General features: G+C 44.3%; 1 protein-coding gene across 9 annotated transcripts in view; it reads right to left on the bottom strand.

Moving 5' to 3' along the window:
* The window catches only part of rims2a (regulating synaptic membrane exocytosis 2a), a 226,129-nt gene that overhangs the window by 182,600 nt on the left and 20,005 nt on the right, over positions 1-23,524 (bottom strand). For all 9 annotated transcript variants that reach the window (XM_071384233.1, XM_071384234.1, XM_071384238.1 and 6 more), the window contains exons 3-4: positions 4,389-4,620; positions 3,017-3,028 (exon numbers count right to left, since the gene is read on the bottom strand). In XM_071384233.1, coding sequence (XP_071240334.1) covers positions 3,017-3,028; positions 4,389-4,620 — 244 coding nt within the window. The remainder of the gene's footprint in view (positions 1-3,016; positions 3,029-4,388; positions 4,621-23,524) is intronic.

Genomic DNA, 23,524 nt, shown 5'->3' on the forward strand with positions numbered 1-23,524 from the left:
ATCTATCTCCACCTCCACCCCACCATCCATCCATTTATATCTATCTCCACCTCCACCCCCACCATCCATCCATTTATATCTATCTCCACCTCCACCCCCACCATCCATCCATTTATATCTATCTCCACCTCCACCCCCACCATCCATCCATTTATATCTATCTCCACCTCCACCCCCACCATCCATCCATCCATCTCCATCTCCATTCCTCTACTGTACCTCCTCCACCTCCAGACCAGTAATAACAACTGTTTTCCTTTCAAATACTTTAGCTGCATGTGCCATTTGGGATGAAACCAATGTATTTTCATGGCCAATAAGACACATAGCTACAATACCAGGCTAACAGTGGGCAGGGCAGCAGTGGACCTATCCTCCTATCCTTTGATCTGATCCCAGGGCAGATCTGCCAACACTCCCGCTACTCATCACACTGTCCCAACCCTACTGCTGCTGCTGCCTCCTGCCAGCCCACAGCCACTACTCAACACCATCTGTAGGCTACAACTCTGGGGGAAACCCATCCTCCACCCATAATCAGTCAACAACAAAGACAGACAGGCAGCCTTGGCAGCCGACGGACGGACGGTCCAGTGGAGGTGGACTCTCAGCTCATTCAGCTCAGTTATAGCTGTTTAGGGGAAACTTTGACAGGGATTTGGTCCAAACTTTGCATAAAAAATGGAACAAAGATACCGAAACATATTTTCTGCCATATACTTTATACAGTTGAAGTCGGAAGTTTACATACACCTTAGCCAAATACATTTAAACTCAGTTTTTCACAATTCCTGACATTTAATCCTAGTAAAAATCCCTGTCTTAGGTCAGTTAGGATCCCCACTTTATTTTAAGAATGTGTAATGTCAGAATAATAGTAGAGAGAATGATTTATTTCAGCATTTATTTCTATCATCACATTCCCAGTGGGTCAGAAGTTTACATACACTCAATTAGTATATGGTAGCATTGCCTTTAAATTGTTTAACTTAGGTCAAACGTTTTGGGTAGCCTTCCACAAGCTTCCCACAATAAGTTGGGTGAATTTTGGCCCATTCCTCCTGACAGAGCAGGTGTAACTGAGACAGGTTTGTAGGCCTCCTTGCTCGCACACGCTTTTTCAGTTCTGCCCACAAATTTTCTATGGGTTTGAGGTCAGGGCTTTGTGATGGCCACTCCAATACCTTGACTTTGCTGTCCTTAAACCATTTTGCCACAGCTCTGGAAGTATGCTTGGGGTCATTGTCCATTTGGAAGACCCATTTGCGACCAAGCTTTAACTTCCTGACTGATGTCTTGAGATGTTGCTTCAATATGTCCACATAATTTTCCTCCTAATGAAGCCATCTATTTTGTGAAGTGCACCAGTCCCTCCTACAGCAAAGCACCACCACAACATGATGCTGCCACCCCTGTGCTTCACGGTTCGGATGTTGTTCTTCGGCTGGCAAGCATCCCCCTTTTTCCTCCAAACATAACAATGGTCATTATGGGCAAACAGTTCTATTTTTGTTTCATCAGACCAGAGGACATTTCTCCAAAAAGTACAATCTTTGTCCCCATTTTCAGTTGCAAACCGTAGTCTGGCTTTTTTATGTGTCACGCTCGTGTGGAAGAGATTCGGACCAAAACGCAGCATGAGGAAAATAAGCCATCTTCTCTTTATTATTGAAGAAGGCAAAACAAAACAAAACAAAACAAAACACTTACAAACTACCAAAACAACAAACGATCGTGAAGCTAAATAACGTAGTGCACACACACAGGCTACAAACGTTCTACATAGACAATTCCCCACAACAAACTAAAGCCTATGGCTACCTTAAATATGGCTCCCAATCAGAGACAACAGAAACCAGCTGTCTCTAATTGGGAACCCATTCAGGCAACCATAGACTTTCCTAGACAACTACACACAACATAGACACAGCTAGACAACTATACTAAACATAAAGCCAACTACTCTAAATAAACCCCCTAAACCTTACAATCACCCTGGACACTACAAAACCCACATAAATACCCATGTCACACCCTGACCTAACTAAAATAATAAAGAAAACAAAGAATACTAAGGCCAGGGCGTGACATTATGGCGGTTTTGGAGCAGTGGCTTCTTCCTTGCTGAGCGGCCTTTCAGGTTATGTCGATATAGGACTCATTTTACAGTGGATATAGATACTTTTGTACCTGTTTCCTCCAGCATCTTCACAGGGTCTTTTGCTGTTGTTCTGGGATTGATTTGCACTTTTCGCACCAAAGTACATTCATCTAAAGGAGACAGAACCCGTCTCCTTCCTGAGCGGTATGACGGCTGCGTGGTCCCATGGTGTTTATACTTGCGTACTATTGTTTGTACAGATGAACGTGGTACCTTCAGGCATTTGGAAGTTGCTCCCAAGGATGAACCAGACTTGTGGAGGTCTACAATTTTTCTTCTGAGATCTTGGCTGATTTCTTTTGCTTTTCCCATGATGTCAAGCAAAGAGGCATTGAGTTTGAAGGTAGGCCTTGAAATACATCCACAGGTACACCGCCAATTGACTCAAATTATGTCAAATAGCCTATCAGAAGCTTATAAAGCCATGACATTATTTTCTGGAATTTTCCAAGCTGTTTAAAGGCACAGTAAACTTAGTGTATGTAAACTTCTGACCCACTGGAATTGTGATACAGTGAATTATAAGTTAAATAATATGTCTGTAAACAATTGTTGGAAAAATGACTTGTGTCATGCACACAGTAGATGTCCTAACCGACTTGCCAAAATTATAGTTTGTTAACAAGAAATTTGTGGTATGTAAACTTCCGACTTCAACTGTATGTTCCGTTTTGGTCTGGCCTTCAACATGATATGATTGACTCACAGATGTGATTGGTCAAAAAACCATGTATTCAGGGTACTGTATGTGTATATTACAGTCTGCGAAGCATCTTATGGGGGCGAAGGAGCGATGCTTCTATTCAGACTTTTCTTATTCGAGATGTGAAAAAGGTTGGAAAAGGATTTGCTAACCACTTTGTCCTCCTGTTGCAATTCCATGAGAGCAGGAATGCAGCAAACAGAGATAGAGGGAGTGGAAGACAGGGACAGAGAGAGAGAGAGAGAGAGAGAGGAAGAAGGGAATGGGGAGAAAGATTGTGAGTGACATTAGTACACTTTGACACATCGCATTCCGACAGTGGAGGGTATTGGACGGCACCAAGCATAAACACTCAGTCACATAATAATAAATCAAGGCTTACTCTGTAGGAGGATTTCACAACAAGGTTAGTTAGTTAGACAGTGGAGCAGCATGGTAATACAGCCATGAGATTTAGGGCTGTCATGAGACGCCAGGGGAGAAGCTCCCCCCAGTGGTAAAGAAAGAGATTTACATTTGACATATTTATAAGACCCTCTTATCCAGAGCAACTAGGGTTAAGTGCCTTGCTCAAGGGCACATCGACTCTGGGATTCAAACCAGCAATCTTTTGGCTACTGGCCCAACACTTTTAACCGCTAGGCTACCTGACGCCAAACTGAAAACAAGACCTGAAAAAATCACTGCATCTAGAATCATCCCTCACCACATTTACAGTCAGAGTCTAACAAAGTATTGCAGAGAGTATGAATGGGAGAAACATTGGTAGGAGTTGGTATATGGTATAGATCGTCAGAAGGGATGTGTTGTGAGCTGCACCACTGTCTGTATCTGGCTTGAGGCCCAGTTTCTGATTTCACACTAATGTTTCATAACCCAGTGCAGGATTTGATTTGAGACAGAAATGGATGGACTAGTCAGGCTATTTTTGGGACCCAAGAGAGAGAGAAGCAGCAAAAAACCACTCTCTCACGACAGCTGGACTGCACTGGCCTGCATGTGATTGTATAAAACGTGTTGTATTGAAAAATTACTTCCACCGTCTCACTGTAATCTTACAAGAGGACAATGACTACAAAAACATTTCCAGGTATGTATGTATGTATGTGTGTGTGTGTGTGTGTGTGTGTGTGTGTGTGTGTGTGTGTGTGTGTGTGTGTGTGTGTGTGTGTGTGTGTGTGTGTGTGTGTGTGTGTGTGTGTGTGTGTGTGTGCCTATGTGTGTGCCTATGTGTGTGTGTGTGCCTATGTGTGTGTGTGTGCCTATGTGTGTGTGTGTGCCTATGTGTGTGTGTGTGTGTGTGTGTGTGTGTGTGTGTGTGTGTGTGTGTGTGTGTGTGTGTGTGTGTGTGTGTGTGTGTGTGTGTGTGTGTGTGTGTGTGTGTGTGTGTGTGTGTGTGTGTGTGTAATCTTATAAGAGCACAATCATTACAAAACATTTTTGTCAGTTATGCATGCAAGTCTGTATGTGTGTGTGCGTTCATAGACACAGGCAAACAGAGGTTGCTAGACTCAACCTCCTCACCTTATTTGACCGCAGAGACACTCGTCCTCCACACCGAGCACAGAATTTCGTTTGGCAATATGAACAGAGGTGGCCGCAGCCGTCAGCGAATTTGGTTTTGTGGCAAATCCCGCAGGTAGGAGAGTCGTTGGGGTTCTTCTGGGGTTCTCCTGTCGTCCCTGTCTGCGGGGTCGTATCGTCCCCCATCTTCTTCACCTGGTCCTTGTAGCTCTCAAACTGCTGGTGCAACTTCCTGCAAGGAAGGAAGCAAGAGAGGAGCGCAGTTAGGAAAAGATCAGTTCAGAACAGAAACTTTGTCCTAAATGTCTCCCTAGTCCCTAGTCCCATTAAAGTGCACTACTTTCGTCAGAGTATAACAATGCACTTCAGGGGATAGGAAGTCATTTCAGATGTCTTTGTGCTGTAGCTAACTGCAGGATGTTGTGTGGAGTCCATTAGTGTTGGTAGACAGCAAAGCGACGTATGCAGCTCTGATTCCTTTCTAAGAGAAATGTAGGGAACACTTTCTATGAGGAACATGCTTTATAATGGCCTTGATTATATACACTTATAGAAAGTGTAACCAAAAGGTTTTGTCAACCAAATAACCTACAGTTTGTTACATACAACTGTCAGAGTTAGAAATGTTTCAGAGTATGTTCTGCATTGCATATTGTTGTACTGTTACTATAGATCAACATTCACATAGAGCTGCACCCATCTCTACTGAAACAAGGCGGGCCAGGTAGGAAGGTATAGAGTTTGCATTGTAAGTTTAAGAGCCTAACTTAATTCCACTTACTCAGGTTCCCGGCGTTTAATGAATCATTTGTACCTGTGTTTCTATTTCAGGGCGGGGCTCGAGACGTAAGCTAATACAGCCCTCCAAATGTCAATGCCCACACTTCAGTGGAAAGAACACATCAAATCTGTTTTCACAGCAACAACATCATGACTGGGTAGCCTACACTACAGCATCCATCCAACCATCGGGCTAACAGTGCCCTTAGACAGCGCAGAGGAATCAGACTATTGTGTAGGCTTCCATGTGGTTTACTGAAACAATGTCAACCCTTCAAGTCTTCAGACATTGTTTCTGCGATCCAGATGGGAACATAGATCGCAGTGGGCAAAGTGTTTGAATGCGTCCCAAATGGCACCCTATTCCCTACACAGTGCACTACTTTTGACCAGTGCCCTGTGGGAAAAGGGTGCCAAATACGGAAAAGGGGGCCGTTTGGAAGGAAGTTTTTAGCTCAACATTCTCTTTTAATCTGCACCGCCTGCTCAAAACACTAGATGTACATTCAGTGTCATCTTGTCCTATACTCTCCCAATGCACCCACACATGACAGATCCAACCGGACCTGAGGACCAGAGGACCCTGAAACGCTACCTCACACAGACAGACCAGCATGCATTTTGTATGACACATGTCAATCGGGTGTATCCTTGGAAACTAAAACCCTGGCTGACTTCATGATATGGCGATTAGAATTGGTTTCGTCTCCACATTTTCCCCTGCAACATTCATTAGTCACGTGAATTATTAACCAGAGCTATCATTTTACCGTAAGTATGCATGGCTTGGTGTCGTGTAGGTGGTAAACATGCTGCCTCTTCTTTCCCACAAACAGGCCTTTTATTTAGATCCCAAATGTAATTGGCGCGTGACTCAATGTGGCTGGGCCTTGTCTGATGACTATCACCCTGCTGAACACTAGATAGAGACAGAACCCTGGATGGCACCTCTCTGTGTCATACTGCCACGCTGCTGTACCCAATCTGGATGAACACTGGGCTACTACTGTCACTATATACTGAACACAGATTAGACCTGGGATGTGGTGGTGTAGTGTTGTTTAACACACACACACACACACACACACACACACACACACAGACACAGACACACACAGACACGCACAGACACAGACAGACACACAGACACACACAGACACACAGACACAGACACACACACAGACACACACAGACACACACAGACACACACACAAACAGACACACACACAGGCAGACACATACAGACACAGACACACACACAGACAGACACATACACACAGACACCAGAACAAGTCTACAGATAGAAGACTTGTTAATGGTATGTGCATATTGGGTAGCAGTGTCTGCTGTTTAGAGCAGGGGTTCTCAAAGTGGGGTCCGCAGTACTGCAGGGGGTCCGAATAATACTTCTAACCACAGATTACATTTGGGCCAAGGGATCCGTGGAATAAGTTTAGAAGGTGTAATACAATACAATAAAATACAATGTAACATAATTCATCTACAACTTGTGTTCTTAACCCTGGGTCACATGGGCTTGGGAGGCTCACAGGGATTTTGGTATCCACAGTGCCCCACCAATTAAAATGTTTTCAACTTAATACTATTTGTATTATGTTCTTTTATTCCACAAAAAAAAGTTTTTACCTAAATGCACTGTACAGTACTTTAAAACTAGAATCTTTAGTTGCTACATCCATTTTTGGTATGGAATACCATGATATACTCAATTAGTCTTGAAGAATATAACTTGTAAATGCCTCATGAGTTTAGTTCAACTGTCTTAGCCCATCAAAACCCCAAATTGCTTGTTTTACTCCAATGTTTGTAAACAATGTAAATGTAACTAACACTGTATAGCCTCAGAACATTTATAAAACTATCATTTTGATATCATGGATGGTCAGTCCTTGCATCCATAGCTCTGTCTATGAATTTGAGAGTGGTTACATTTCTCTAGGCCCATCCCTCAGCTTTTTACCAAAACAGAGGTGGAATGCCCCCTTTGTTATTGTTTCAATTAAGGACTCTAGCTTCATGCTTTAAAACTTCTACGTTCTCTCTCTGCCTCATGGCAAAATGTGTAGAATTGCAGGATATTAGCATAGAACCTGTAACAACAAAACATCTCTCTGTCCCATGACAAAATGTCTAAAACTGCAGGAAATGAGCTTGAAAACTGCAACTTTTTTGTCTCCGATGCCAAGAGGTGGGTCTTTAAAATGTTTCTTCCCACGGCCCGAGACTTGGATCGTCCGGCCATGCACTACCGAAGTCATAGTAAAACTCCTTGCTATTTTTATCTCACTCGAATTATCAGGTGGTCCCTGATGAATTTGCTATCACAAAAGGGGTTACTGGCCCCAAAAAGTTTGAGAACCCCTGGTTTAGAGGGCCTATAGAGGCTCCTAGATTCACTAGAGAGAGTCACTAGAGAGCTGCCATTCAAGATGCAACTCTCCCTAAACCAGGAAGATGGTTAGGGAGAGGGGTAGGGAGGGGTAGGGAGGGGTAGGGAGAAGGAGGAAAAGAGGGAAAGGAGAGGTAGGGAAAGGAGATGGCCAGGGAAAAGAGGGAGAGGAATAGAGTGAGAGGGAGGAGAAGAGAAATAGAGTAGAGGGGGGAGGAGAGAGGGGTATTGAGAGGTTCAGGCAGCTGGTAGATGGCTCCCGTTCCCCATCCGTCTCCCCCTCGGTCAAACCTGGTCAAACGCGCATGACACCGCTGACATGTAATCATATGCTGTTCATTGTACCAGCTCCGGCTGTCTATCCGACCCTTCTTACCTCTGAAACATGAGCGCTGCACTGGCCCCTACTGTATACTGTATGACAGAGTCAACATAGTATCCCTACCAGGACCCAGCCAAGACCAGAAACTCAATATGTGTCTGCCTGTTGGCCTTAAGTATGAACTCAGAAGGTTATCTTATCAAGACATGCCTTTTAAATGTTTAAAGTTGTGTTCCTTGTGGATGTCTGACTGGGTGACATAACATTGATGTCATGTCTGATGTCATGTTTCTGTGATGTAGCACAGTCACAGCGCACGTCAGATCCATTTATTCAACCACAATGCAATATCGATATCATCTATTACAGTTTTAAAATGTAAATGGCTGTCACTTAATCCAAAAATACATCATGCATTTTATAGATCCAATTTCTTGTGTTCTTCACCATAGTAAAATAATCCTAAAGGATATGGTCATTTTCCTGAAGGAAAAGTATGTGTTGCTTCAGCTGTCCAAAAGTATCCTTTGAAAGCAAATTCGACTCACGGCCGTTGGCAGGGTATCCATAAGGTTTCTCCTAAAGTAAATGTAATTCAATTGCCAAAATTATATAGCATAATTAGGATAATCCTGTATATACAGAAATACATAAAATCATTACAACACCAAAAATCTTATTTTAAAACAATAAGCTGTGGATTGTTTTACATCGCATTGCCTGTTGGAAGGATCCTCAATTTGGCCAGCGTTCACCGCAAATACCGAATAAATGTATCTCCTTGAGCTGCGAATGTCAGTGAAAGAGGCCCACAGCCAGGCATATGGCAATATTTCAAAATACAATCGCGGGGAAACATCGTTTGAAAAGCAAATGGCTATTGCTGTAAAGAGAAGACCATGAAAAGACTAATCTGTCTGTTATCAAAATTATCAATTTATTTGAGCGAACAGTAGCCTATTTTAGCGGAGCATCGGCCGTATCCACGGTGAGTGCGCATATTCACTGTCTTTATCATTAGGTCAGTGCCACTTGAAAGGTTGCTTTTTGGACAATCATTTCCTCTTCCATATTGTATTTCTGTCTCCTCTTTTCGTAGGCCTGTTAGATAGTTGCAGACAACGTCGTTTTTATTGATCTGTTTGTCAGTCAGCAGAGTATAAGCTACCCTGTAATTTTGTCGTAATAAAAAGTAGTAGCTATTTAAGTGCGAGCCTCAAGGTCTACACTGAAGGCTCTTGACTGTGTATCATGCAGTCCTTAGTTTTGTCACCAATCAGAGATGTCTATCTAACTCTCTATTGTCATCTGTCGGGTGGACATCACTAGCAACACGCAGGATCTAACACTGGTACATTCTAATTTACAAGGTAATTTTAGGAAAACTGCCATTTTTTCTATCCTCTTTTCTAACTTGAAATAAAAACACATACAAGCTCAGATCTCAATTTTGTTTCAGGCTAAGAGTCACGAAAATTTGAACTGAGCATGGGAAAGGTCCTTTCATTACTCAGCCCCCTTGTCTTAGAATTCCCTCCAAGACAACATAAAACTACAGGACCTCGTGTCCCTGGAGGAGGTCAATGGGCAAATTGATGAACAGGTTGTTGAGACGTAATTGCTTCTAGTTGTCACCCGATGTCAATATTTTTGCGTTGCCTTACACACACATCACGCACGCACGCACACACACACACACATCCACTGTTTGTTTGCTGTTGAATTTGTGCTATTGCCAGTGTCTTCTGTCTGTGTTGTCCGTTTTGGCTTACAACGTTTTTTTGTCCCAGCCCAGGAGGCCTTTTGCCTCTTACCTCTTGCCAGGCCATCGTTGTAAATAAGAATTTGTTGTTATTGACTTGCCTAGTTAATAAAAGGTTAAATAAAAATAAAATAAAACTCCAGTTGTATAGTGTAGTAGAATTGGATGAAAAGTGTTTATAAAAGGCCACATATTTCCCTAACAGTGATTGAGTTATATTATTGGCATAGATTATGACTATCCAATGTACTCATCACATTATCAATAGTAGACTATCTTACATAAGTCTGCAAAAGCGATGATGCATGGAATGATTTATTATAAAGGATAATTTTTATGGTGAAAATGAGCTTCCCCAAACTTGAGAATCACACGCCGCCTATGCTCTTGGTAGTATCTGACAGGTCAGAGGTCAAACATACTGTACAGACCACACTAGTCAGCCATACTGTATGTTTAGGCCTACTATAGTAACTGTCTGGTTCAGGGGCAGACAGTGCACATCTTACTTACGTCTCAGGCACAGGCTCAGGCTCCTTCTCATTTTGGGACTTTTGCTGCGGTTGCAGAACGTTATTTACCAGCTCAGTGATCCCACTAAAGGGACTAAACCACCTGTTCAAATAAGTAAGCAAACAACGTGACTGTACACCACACCACAGAAAGATGAAGAATCAACACATTGTCTGGGCTGGCTGAGACAAGGGAATCCCCCATTAAAGCACACACACCCAGCAAGGCTTACACAAAGTCAGAGTGGCGGTACTGTACGGAAGCCTAGCAGGGACATTCACTGTGATCACAGCAGACCAAGAAAGAGGGACATTCAACCACATCCACAACCACAGAGAAAGAGGAGGAGAGGAAGTATAAAAGCAGGAAAGAAGCTAAAGCCAATGGAAATGGGAATTGCATCGAATGGTCAGCCAATAGTTAGGAAGGTGGTAGTGGAGTAGTAGTAGTAGTATAGCGTTTTCATATAGATCAGATAGTTGCTGTGTTTCGAGGTAGATTTGGACATAATGCAGAACAGAAGGTAGCTGAATAGAAGCATCCAGTTCACACATGGATGAGGAAGTAAGGAGCCTAAAGGTGAAGCTCCCTTACAAGCCAATCAGAATGCAAATGACACACCAGGGCGAGCCAATACCAGGGGAGAAGGGGCGGGACCCGCTGAGACAGGAAGCCACATTGACCAACAGGAAGAAGTGTCAAAGCCTAGAGCACTCTGGGTAATGTGTTACTTACTGTGCCGGCTGAGGCTTTTGTTCTTCTTTGACCCTAAAAAGATAAGCGTGAACAGCTCAGTGCTCAGTGCATAAACAACACAAAGACATGGAGAACACACACAAAACAACACAAAGACATGGAGAACACACACAAACAACACCAAGACATGGAGAACACACACAAAACAACACAAATACATGGAGAACACACACAAAACAACACAAAGACATGGAGAACACACACAAAACAACACCAAGACATGGAGAACACACACAAACAACACCAAGACATGGAGAACACACACAAAACAACACAAAGACATGGAGAACACACACAAAACAACACCAAGACATGGAGAACACACACAAAACAACACCAAGACATGGAGAACACACACAAAACAACACCAAGACATGGAGAACACACACAAAACAACACCAAGACATGGAGAACACACACAAAACAACACCAAGACATGGAGAACACACACAAACAACACAAAGACATGGAGAACACACACAAACAACACCAAGACATGGAGAACACACACAAAACAACACAAAGACATGGAGAACACACACAAAACAACACCAAGACATGGAGAACACACACAAAACAACACCAAGACATGGAGAACACACACAAAACAACACCAAGACATGGAGAACACACACAAAACAACACCAAGACATGGAGAACACACACAAAACAACACCAAGACATGGAGAACACACACAAAACAACACCAAGACATGGAGAACACACACAAAACAACACCAAGACATGGAGAACACACACAAACAACACAAAGACATGGAGAACACACACAAACAACACCAAGACATGGAGAACACACACAAAACAACACAAAGACATGGAGAACACACACAAAACAACACCAAGACATGGAGAACACACACAAAACAACACCAAGACATGGAGAACACACACAAAACAACACCAAGACATGGAGAACACACACAAAACAACACCAAGACATGGAGAACACACACAAACAACACAAAGACATGGAGAACACACACAAAACAACACCAAGACATGGAGAACACACACAAAACAACACCAAGACATGGAGAACACACACAAAACAACACAAATAAACACATACATAGACATAAACAATGATGATGATTATTATTATTACTGTATATTGTAATAGCTTTAAGGCATATGATCAAGATATTACTGATGATGATGATGATGATGATGATGAACATAATTACTGTATATTGTAATAGCTTTAAGTCATATGATCAAGAGATCAGTGATGATGATGATGATGAACATAATTACTGTATATTGTAATAGCTTTAAGTCATATGATCAAGAGATCAGTGATGATGATGACAAAAAGCACAACAATAGAAATCATAACGTTTAAAATGACAGTAAAAACATAAATCAGAATGATTTACAGGAACTAAATAATAAAATATTGTGCTGCCATGATGTTTGTGCTGTCATGTCACACCTGAATTGATTGAATAAGACTCTGGAACTCTAGCTGAGGGTCTCACTACTTCCAGACTTCCAAACCATTCACCAATCATTATTAAACACATTTACAGCGGCAGACACATCTTGTTTTAAAAAGTCATCTTTGGTACAGAGCCTGTGGTCTAGTCACATACATGTATATGCCTCTTCCCTGGAAACCAGGGTATAATCCCTGTATCCAGTCTTCCTCATGACACTAGTAACCCACACATCACCCCTCACAATAAAGAGGTCAGGTGAGAAGGTATTGACAAGTCAACAGTGTGACAACCAGGCTCATGTCCATGGACTGTATACCAAACAGGATGTCTAAAGACAGACAGTCTAAGACCAGTCTCACACACAGTCTGTCTGTCGCCACGTCTATAGATTTTATATCTTCATATCTGTCTCTTTTTCTAGTTTTGACCCTCTGTTTCTAACATTATAATCAGAAGCCTCCAGGTTTGACTGTCTTTGACTGAGGTTACACTGCTCTCTAGTGGACAGAAGTGTGGTTTCCTCTTCTAAACGTGAGAGGGGAAGAGATATACACAGAACAGTGATAATGATACATGTCTAGCGTAGCTGATGAGTTGGAGCTGAGGTTGACTTGGAGTTCTGACTTCATAGGTGGCACAGCCCACTCCCCAGCACCAGCCCGATACCCACCCTGCAGCCGAATATCTTATCCCCAGTACTATACCCCAACACTAAACTTCAGCCCCAGAACTATACCCCAGCCCCAATACTATACCCCATCCCCAGCCCTATACCCCAGCCCTATACTCCAGCCCTATACCCCAGCCCCAGTACTATACCCCAGCCCTATACCCCAGCCCTATACTCCAGCCCTATACCCCAGCCCCAGTACTATACCCCAGCCCCAGTACTATACCCCAACCCCAGCCCCAGTACTATAAACGCCAGCCCCAGTACTATACCCCAACCACAGCCCCAGCCCTCTACCCCAGCCCCAGTACTATACGCCAGCCCCAGCCTTATACCCCAGCCCCAGTACTATACCCCAACTCCAACTCCAGCCCCAGCCCCAGCCCTATACCCCAGCCCCAGTACTATACCCCAACCCCAGTACTATACCCCAGCCCCAGTACTATACCCCAACCCCAGTACTATACGCCAACTCCAGCCCCAGCCCCAGCCCTATACCCCAGCCCCAGTACTATACCCCAGCCCCAACACTATACCCCTAACCCCAGTACTATACCCCAGCACCAACACTATACCCCCAACCCCAGTACTAAATCCCAGCTCCATTACTATACCCCCAACCCCAGTACTATACCCCAACCCCAGTACTATACCCCAGCCCCAGTACTATACCCCAACCCCAGTACTATACGCCAACTCCAGCCCCAGCCCCAGCCCTATACCCCAGCCCCAGTACTATACCCCAGCCCCAACACTATACCCCTAACCCCAGTACTATACCCCAGCACCAACACTATACCCCCAACCCCAGTACTAAATCCCAGCTCCATTACTATACCCCCAACCCCAGTACTATACCCCAGCCCCAACACTATACCCCTAACCCCAGTATTATACCCCAGCCCCAGTACTATACCCCAACCCCAGTACCATACCCCAACCATAGTACTATACCCTAACCCCAGTACTATACCCCAGCCCCAGTACTATATCCCAGCCCCAGTACTATGCAGCCCCAATACTATACCCCAGCATCTGCCCCAGCCCTATCTGAGAGCGTGAGAGTGGCTCCTTGAGAGAGAGTGGAGTTGACGTAGCTCCTGCCGCGCAGACAGACAGCAGGACAATTACACAACGGCCTGTCGCTGAGAGTTTAGTGTTTAGGGAAGAACTCCTAGATGTAATGAATGTGGCTCCCTGAAGCAGCAAGAGATCAGACTGAGAGACCTTGCTCACCTCACCTACAGACACACCACAATGTTGGGTAGGTCCAAAATGGCACCCTATTCTATATAGGGAATAGTGAGCAATTTGGGACGCACACCAGAACGGGAACCTCTCTAGATTATGCAGCTCTATGGCGCAGTATCAACCCTCTCTCGATTTTAAGCTCTATGGCATGGTGTCAATCCTCTCTAGATTATGCAGCTCTATAGCACAGTGTCAACCCTTTCTAGAATTTAAACTCTATGGCATGGCGTCAATCCTCTCTAGATTTTAAGCTCTATGGCACAGTGTCAACCCTCTCTAGATTTTAAGCTCTATGACATGGTGTCAACCCTCTCTAGATTTTAAGATCTATGGCATGGTGTCAATCCTATAGATTTTAAGCTCTATGGCATGGTGTCAACGCTCTCTAGATTTTAAGATCGATGGCATGGTGTCACCCATCTCTAGATTTTAAGATCTATGGCATGGGTGTCAACCCTCTTTAGATTTTAAGCTCTATGGCACAGTGTCAATCCACTCTAGATTGTGCAGCTCTATAGCATGGTGTCAACCCTCTCTAGGTTGTGCAGCTCTACGTTATGACGTGGGCCAGTCTTACATCATGGAACCGAAGGATGAAGGGTCTGTGAGCCCTGGGCCAGGCCCACTGTTCACACCACAGGATGTTACCATGACCACCTGCTCCTACTTCACACCTTCTGTAGCTGGACAGAACCAACTCTCTCTGCTGTTTTATTCATACATCTTCACGTGCCTTTCCCAAATGACACCCTATTCCCTATAAAGTCCACTACTTTTGACGAGGGCCCTTAGGGAATAGGATACGTTTTGAGACGAACCCTATATGACCGACTGGGTTCAAACCCAGGTATCTTCCTGCACACCACAATGCTGTGTTAGACTGCTGAGCCAAAGCCTATGCATCAGCTCAGGGAACTAACTCAAGTTAAGTAATGCAGGTCTCGCTCACTCTCTTTCTACCTCCTTCCCTCTTTCTCTTCTCCCCCCATTTTCTCCTTCTCTCGCTCCCCCCAGCTCTCTCTTACCCTCCCCCTCTTCTTCTCCCCCCCTTTCTCATTCTCCTTCTCCCTCTCCCTCTACCGCTCAATAACCTGCCTGTTCCTAAGTCAGGTCAGAGTAAGAGAACCACATCGATGTGACATCTATACAACGAGCCCTGAATCATCACATTCTCACCATGCAGCCGGTCAGGAGAACAAGCGCTACATCCCAAATGGAACCCTATTCCCTAAATAGTGCACTATGTCTGACCAGGGCCCACAGGCTGCCAAAACCCTTCTAATTGTTTCTGATGGGCTGAATAAATAGAAGCACAGTCTGCCTATCCTCTCTGTCAGTCACAGGCTGATGTGACGTAGCTAGAAGAGATACATTACACAGTCATAAGTCATAGAACCACAGTCTGCCTATCCTCTCTGTCAGTCACAGGCTGATGTGACGTAGCTAGAAGAGATACATTACACAGTCATAAGTCAATGTACAGTACAGTGAAGGCTCACAAGGAGTGTGTGATCACTTACTGACATCCAAGTGTTAAGGACACAAAAAAGATCTAGTAGTCTATACAAATAGAGACTATTTGTAACATTTTGGTCTGAAGACATTTGGGTTATAGCTGAGAAAACAAACACATTGTTGATGCAAGGTTTCAGGAGTAAATACCTATTTTACATATTTTTCACTGACGTTACATGTGACAGTAATAACTTCCTTTGGGATGATTGTTGTGTTATGGTTGGCATGGATACATGACGCAGAGTACATGGTGTCCATCTGTCAGTTGCATCCATCCCTACCTACTTTTCACACAACAGACAGCATGACAACACATACACGCCAGTCCCACGGATGGAAGCCTTGATGGAATCATGTAACAGGGGAGTCAGGTAGCCTAGCGGTTAAGAGTGTTGGGCCAGAATCTGGAGAGGTCACTTTATCGTAACAATCCTATTATACATAACAAATTAAAACCCACTTTGAGCTTAGACCAATGTTATTCATGCTCCCTGTTGCCAGGAACCCCTCCTTTGCCCCCTCTAACCTTGATAACACCTTTGAGCAATGGGGAGAGTTGGGGATAAGTACCATAGGGGATTTATATATAGAAGGGACCTTTGCTTCCTTTGAGTTGCTGAGGGAAACGTATAATCTTCCCATAAGTAACTTTTTCAGATACCTACAAATTAGAGACTGTTAGAAAACACCTCCCGACATTTGGGAATGCTAAACCTTCCATGTTTCACGGATGCATAAAAATATGCCCCACCTCAGACAAACTATATCTCGTCTATATGACGTTTTTCAATCTGTTAGCACACCTTCTACAGATGCCATTAAGGCAAAATGGGAGGAAGAACTAGGGACTGACATTTCGGTGGCAGACTGGGAAGATAGCTTGGAGTATATCCACACCTGCTCCATTAACTCCAGACATCGTCTCATACAATTCAAGGTATTACACAGATTACACTATTCCAAAACCAAACTGCATAGGATATTTCCTGATACATCCCCTATGTGTGATACATGTCAGGCTGCGCAGGGTACACTACTCCACTGCTTTGCCCTGTGCTCTAGCTTGTATGGTTATTGGTGTGGAATTTTTAGGATCCTCTCTGAAGTTCTGGAGACTTCAATTGACCCAGACCCGCTTCTGATAATCCTGGGAGTGTCTGACTCCCTAAACCGATTAACCAACCCTCAAAAACAACTAATCTCTTAGTCTCATTTCTTCAAAAAAACTAATCTTGTTGTTTTGGAAAAGGAGGGAAGCGCCCTCTACCAAATTATGGCTCAGCGAATTGGCAAACACTGTACACTTAGAAAGAATTAGATATATTCTGAACAATAAATTATCAACATTTGATCAAATCTGGCAGCCTTTCCTCTCTTACTTGGACCATTCGGCGCTGTGAATTTGTACTTTTTAACGCACTTTCAATTGTAATATTTGAATCTACCTTTGGGCAGCATGTGCTGGCACCGCCACCCGAGCAGTCGGGAGGGGAATAAGGGGAAGGGATAAAGGGGGGGACATCTACCCTCTTTCTTTCTACCTGTCCTTGTTCTGTATGTCTTGTTTTATACCCAGAACTCTGAGTCTTTTTGTTTCTGTCTGCTCTTTTATGTTTAGATAAGAATTGTATACCTGTCTTATACCTATACACCATTCTTGTGTGTGTTCAATAAAAAATATTTGAACGAAGAGTGTTGGGCCAGTAACCGAAAGGTTTCCCTGTTTGAATACCTGAGCTAACCAATTGAAACATCTTTTCGACGTGCCCTTGAGCAAGGCACTTAACCCTAATTGCTCCTGTAAGTGATTCTGGATAAGAGGGTCTGCTAAATGAATCAAAGTTAACAGAGATAGTTACACTGTTAAGAGAAACCTAAAATACTAAGCCACACTCCAACTCTTACGTTTCCCTCTGGGATTTCAGAGAAGACACGTTGAGAGGAGAAAACTCTTTACTTCATACATTACATTATACTGAGCAGACACAGCTTTCTCTGTTACATTGCACTGAGCTTCTCCACACTGACTCCACCCAGGGAATAAATGCTTCCCAATTACTCTGTCTGCCTCCTTCCCTCCTTCCCATCCGCCTCCCTCCCTCCCCTGCCTCCCTACACCTCCCTCGTATGCCTCCCTACACCTCCCTCGTATGCATCCCTCCAGTGCCACCCTTCGTTCCCCTGCCTAAATATGTCTGGGCGGCCCCAACCAGTCAATCTAGCATGTGTTAATCCTAAGAAGCCCACTCTTCCTTTCAGAAGTCGGTGCGGAGCGGAGCAGAGGGTGGCGTAGCAGAGAGGACTGTGGGATACGGTCAGATACAGTGGTCCTAAGGGCCAGCATGACTTTTCCCTTCAGCAACAGTGTAGTAGTACCTGGAACACGCTCAACATGGCTTCCAACTGGACATGTTCACAACAGTCTCATGCTACGTCTCAAAGAGCACCCTATTCCCTATGGGCCCTGGTCAAAATCAGTGCCTATACTAGGGTATAGGGTGCCATTTGAGATGCTGTTTCTGTATAGTAGTGTCATGACCAGCCCTAACCACTCAGTCCGTCTTCCCAAGTCTTCCAAATAATTGGATGAAGGGATCATCCTGAGGCTCAGTAGGAAGATACTACATACAGACAATTAACACATAATGCTTATTACTGCCAGGAGCACAAGTCAATGTATATATACAGTATATTAAACGACTCAGCAATACACAACTATAAGCTTGTAGTAGTGTGTGCAGTACAGTAATCAAATCATTTTTAGCAGTTGCAGTTTTTAAACCGATGCAGATCAGGTCCCAGATCTGTTTGTGCTCCTGCCAACGCCATTTGTCATTGTCAAGCCATGATAGAAACAGACTGGCACTCAGGCTACAGTGAGTACTGTGACCAGGGCAGAACCACCTCTCTCTACCAGCATGAGTCTGACAGGAACAGGAAGAAGAAGAGCTGTTCTAAAAATGGCAGCTCTTTTAAAGACATGCAGCAGATTAAGTACAGAGACACCTGTTCATTACACCTTTCTTCTTGTGAGGGGACTCGGTGTGTGTGTGTGTGTGTGTGTGTGTGTGTGTGTGTGTGTGTGTGTGTGTGTGTGTGTGTGTGTGTGTGTGTGTGTGTGTGTGTGTGTGTGTGTGTGTGTGTGCGTGCGTGCGTGCGTGCGTGCGTGCGTGCGTGTGTGCTAATACTTAACACTTTTCTCGCTCCAAGAGGATTATGGGTAGGGGATGAGAGAGAGAGCTGATAACTTCCTTTTGCACTCTGGGGGTGAATTCCAAATGGCACCCTATTCTCTATATAGTGCACTACTTTTGACCAAGGCCCAGGCTATGGTGCTATTTGGGACATAGCCTGGCTCATTCTGCCACGTTGTGATAGGGAGCAGAGCAGGAATCTGGTCATTGCGAGGAGGAGAGAGTTTGTTTGAGTAGCTATATAAGGTCTATATATTTCTATGCATTGAGGGACAAGCTGTGCACCACAGTTATAGTGATAGGATTGTATGTACAGTACTGTACACACTGCAACCCTGGGCTTCCTGACCAGAGTACTGCACTAATAATCACATGTGATTGTCAAAAAGAGTTGGCAGTAGGATTTCTCTGAGCAGTGGGGAACTCACTAATCTGTAGCCAAATATAACTTCAAACTCATCTGTTTGAACAGATTACCTGCCAGGATTCAATTGAGCCTCCTCAAATCGTAGCTCCCCTCCTGAGATGTTTCCTAGCGGCACAGAGTCAGCTAACTACCCAGCAGCATCCTACACATTCATAACTTCATCATATTCATCTGTATCTACACACTGTTGTGCTCATGCTCTGTGTTACCGCTCTACTAGAGCAGTACATACTGTAGGACCAATATGACATGTTAATAATGAGTTCAGATAAAAGGGACAGTCATTTCTACATTGGTGTGTGTGAGTGTTTGTTGGTCAGTGTTGTGTGAACTCCGTCCTGTTAGTCTATATCTGCTACAGTATGTCTGAGTATAAGTGTGTGTGTGTGTGTGTGTGTGTGTGTGTGTGTGTGTGTGTGTGTGTGTGTGTGTGTGTGTGTGTGTGTGTGTGTGTGTGTGTGTGTGTGTGTGTGTGTGTGTGTGTGTGTGTGTGTGTGTGTGTGTGTGTGTGTGTGTGTGTGTATGTGCGCGCATGTGTTTCTGTGGGGGTGTGCATACGTGTGTGTGTACTCGCCTGCCTGCCTACATTATACAACCTGACACGGATACATTTCATTTTGGCTTGGATCAGCAATTTCTAGGCAGCTGACGTTGTCCCATGTTGATGTTACATCTCCACACGTGTATGTACGCACACGCACACACACACACACACACACACACACACACACACACACACACACACACACACACACACACACACACACACACACACACACACACACACGTTTGTTTTACTATCCTTGTGGGGACCAAACAATTGATTCCCATAAAAAATTGTTTTTTAATTAACCTAACCCTACCCTAACCCTTTTTCCTTGTGGGGATGTGAGAAATGTCCCCAATTTTCCTTGTTTTACTATCCTTGTGAGGACTTCTGGTCCCCACAAGGATAATAAAACCAAAAACACACAAACACACAAACACACACACATCTCCAGTGGGAATAACAGGCCCTGAACCAACTCAACTACAACCCGGGAAAACAGATTTGGGTAACTTTAAGTCTGTAGGTATTAGGAATAATGACTTATCATAACCATGTAGGACCACCTTATAATGTCTAATAATGACTAAATAACAGTCCAGCATAGAGACAAAACATATTATAATGTCACACCCTGGCCTCTGTTATATTGATTTTCTTTATTAGTTTAGTTAGGTCAGGGTGTGACATGGGATGTTTGTGTGTTTTGTCTAGTTTAGGGTGTGTGTATTGTTTAGGGGGGTTTGTATAGTGTATGGGGTTGTGTTCAGTAGAGAGGTTTAGGAAAGTCTATGGTTGCCTGGTTTGGTTCTCAATCAGAGACAGCTGTTTATTGTTGTCTCTGATTGGGAGCCATATTTAAGGCAGCCATAGGCTTTAGGTGATTGTGGGTAATTGTCTATGTTCTATGTTGCATGTGTGCACTTAGTTCGTTTTAGCTTCATGGTTGTTTTTTTGTTCGTTTAGGAAGTGTTTGTTTTTCTTCATTAAAAGAAGATGGCTTTCTTTCACGCTGCGCCTTGGTCCACTCATTCGTCATATAACGGTCGTGACATATAAGCCTTCTAATAACATACTTTAAAGATGGAATCTGCGCCACTAGCCGCACCAACTCCGTTGTTATTGGTTTTGTTGGCGAGCTGAGGACGTTGCACAGCAGGGTAAAAACTATTACAGTTCATATTGTGGTGCAATGATGTCTGAGGAAAAACACTGTTTGTTGTTTGCAGTATCTTCTTTGTTGTTGTAATATCTCAAATGGATGTGGCTGTTTCACAAATAAGGATTCCATTACATTTACATTTTAGTCATTTGACAGGCGCTCTTATACAGAGAGACTTACATGAGCAATTAGGATTAAGTGCCTTGCTCAAGGCCACATCGACAGATTTTGCACCTAGTCGACTCGGGATTCGAACCAGTGACCTTTTGGTTACTGGCCCAACCGCTAGGCTACCTGCATACATGATTATAACCGTAATGCTCATACATGTTTTATACCCCTTGTTGTTGTGCCTATGGGAGTCTCTCTCTCTCTCTCCCTCTCTCCCTCTCTCTCTCTCACAGTAGCTTATAATAATAGCCTGCATGGCTAACAAAAGAGGGGTAATGGATACCCAGGCTAATATTGTGCTGTGCAGGTTGCATCCCAAATGGCACCCTATTCACTACATAGTGCACTACTGTTGACTAGAGCCCTGTGGGAGCCATTTGAGACTTAGCCACAATTACCTGTCTCAATTCATCTCTGGCAAGTACGTCACTATTGGCTTGCTTAACTAAATTGCAAACATATACAGGAGTACACACTGGGGACAGCCAGCCAGGCAGGGCTACCTGATACCATGATACCACTGTGACAGCACTTAGATACACACCCATCAGTGGACAGAAATACTGCTGCACAGGTATAATACACACACACACACACACACACACACACACACACACACACACACACACACACACACACACACACACACACACACACACACACACACTGCATTAGTACACAGGGTTTAAAACCACCCACACAGGGATAATGTCCGTCGAAGCTAACAATATTAAATGTAACCCTGCGGCCTCACTGTAACCAAGCTGAACTAAGACAGCCCTGTAATACCCACTGCCTAAATCAATCTGGTAATAACCTTAAAAGGATCTCAGAGCCAATAAATGGGAATATGTCCAACAACACTGAGTCAGCAGTTAACCTTACATTAGCACATAGAAATAGACAAACGTTAAATTAGCATCCACAGCCTAAAATAACTTCCTGCTCCAAAGATCTCTCGTCTCACAGGACGGAACTCAAATAGGAGTAGTCTAGGTTTCACTGGGGAATGCTCCATATGCAACACCCTCTGCCAAACAACACATCCCATCTTAGTGTAGTCATGGTAACGGTGGCAGTATCTCAGTGGGGTGTAGTGATATTAAGGGATTAGTACTAGATCCCTTCACCATCGGACATCAGTCCAAGAGGTCGGGCCCAGGATAAACGCTTTTTACACACACACACACACACACACACACACACACACACACACACACACACACACACACACACACACACACACACACACACACACACTCACACAAACACATGCACGCACGCACACACACGGACACAAACATACACACTCACAATATCTAATAATGTGTTGTAGTAGAAACTGTAGACAACAACAACAACGTCTCTGTATTGCTCCACTCCATTAAGGCTGTACATTGTGTGTGTGTTATTGTGTGTGTGTGTGTTGTGTCCCACTCTGCACTGGGCAGCTAGCCCACCTGAGTTGAACTGTCAGAGTCCCACCACTCTGCACTAGGCAGCTATCCCACCTGGGTTGAACTGTCAGAGTCCCACCACTCTGCACTGGGCAGCTAGCCCACCTGAGTTGAACTGTCAGAGTCCCACCACTCTGCACTGGGCAGCTAGCCCACCTGAGTTGAACTGTCAGAGTCCCACCACTCTGCACTAGGCAGCTAGCCCACCTGAGTTGAACTGTCAGAGTCCCACCACTCTGCACTGGGCAGCTAGCCCACCTGAGTTGAACTGTCAGAGTCCCACCACTCTGCACTAGGCAGCTAGCCCACCTGAGTTGAACTGTCAGTCCCACCACTCTGCACTGGGCAGCTAGCCCACCTGTGTTGAACTGTCAGTCCCACCACTCTGCACTAGGCAGCTAGCCCACCTGAGTTGAACTGTCAGAGTCCCACCACTCTGCACTGGGCAGCTAGCCCACCTGAGTTGAACTGTCAGAGTCCCACCACTCTGCACTAGGCAGCTAGCCCACCTGTGTTGAACTGTCAGTCCCACCACTCTGCACTGGGCAGCTAGCCCACCTGAGTTGAACTGTCAGAGTCCCACCACTCTGCACTAGGCAGCTATCCCACCTGGGTTGAACTGTCAGAGTCCCACCACTCTGCACTGGGCAGCTAGCCCACCTGAGTTGAACTGTCAGAGTCCCACCACTCTGCACTAGGCAGCTAGCCCACCTGAGTTGAACTGTCAGAGTCCCACCAC

Source organism: Salvelinus alpinus, chromosome 35, assembly GCF_045679555.1.
Source record: "Salvelinus alpinus chromosome 35, SLU_Salpinus.1, whole genome shotgun sequence".
NCBI lineage: Eukaryota > Metazoa > Chordata > Actinopteri > Salmoniformes > Salmonidae > Salvelinus > Salvelinus alpinus.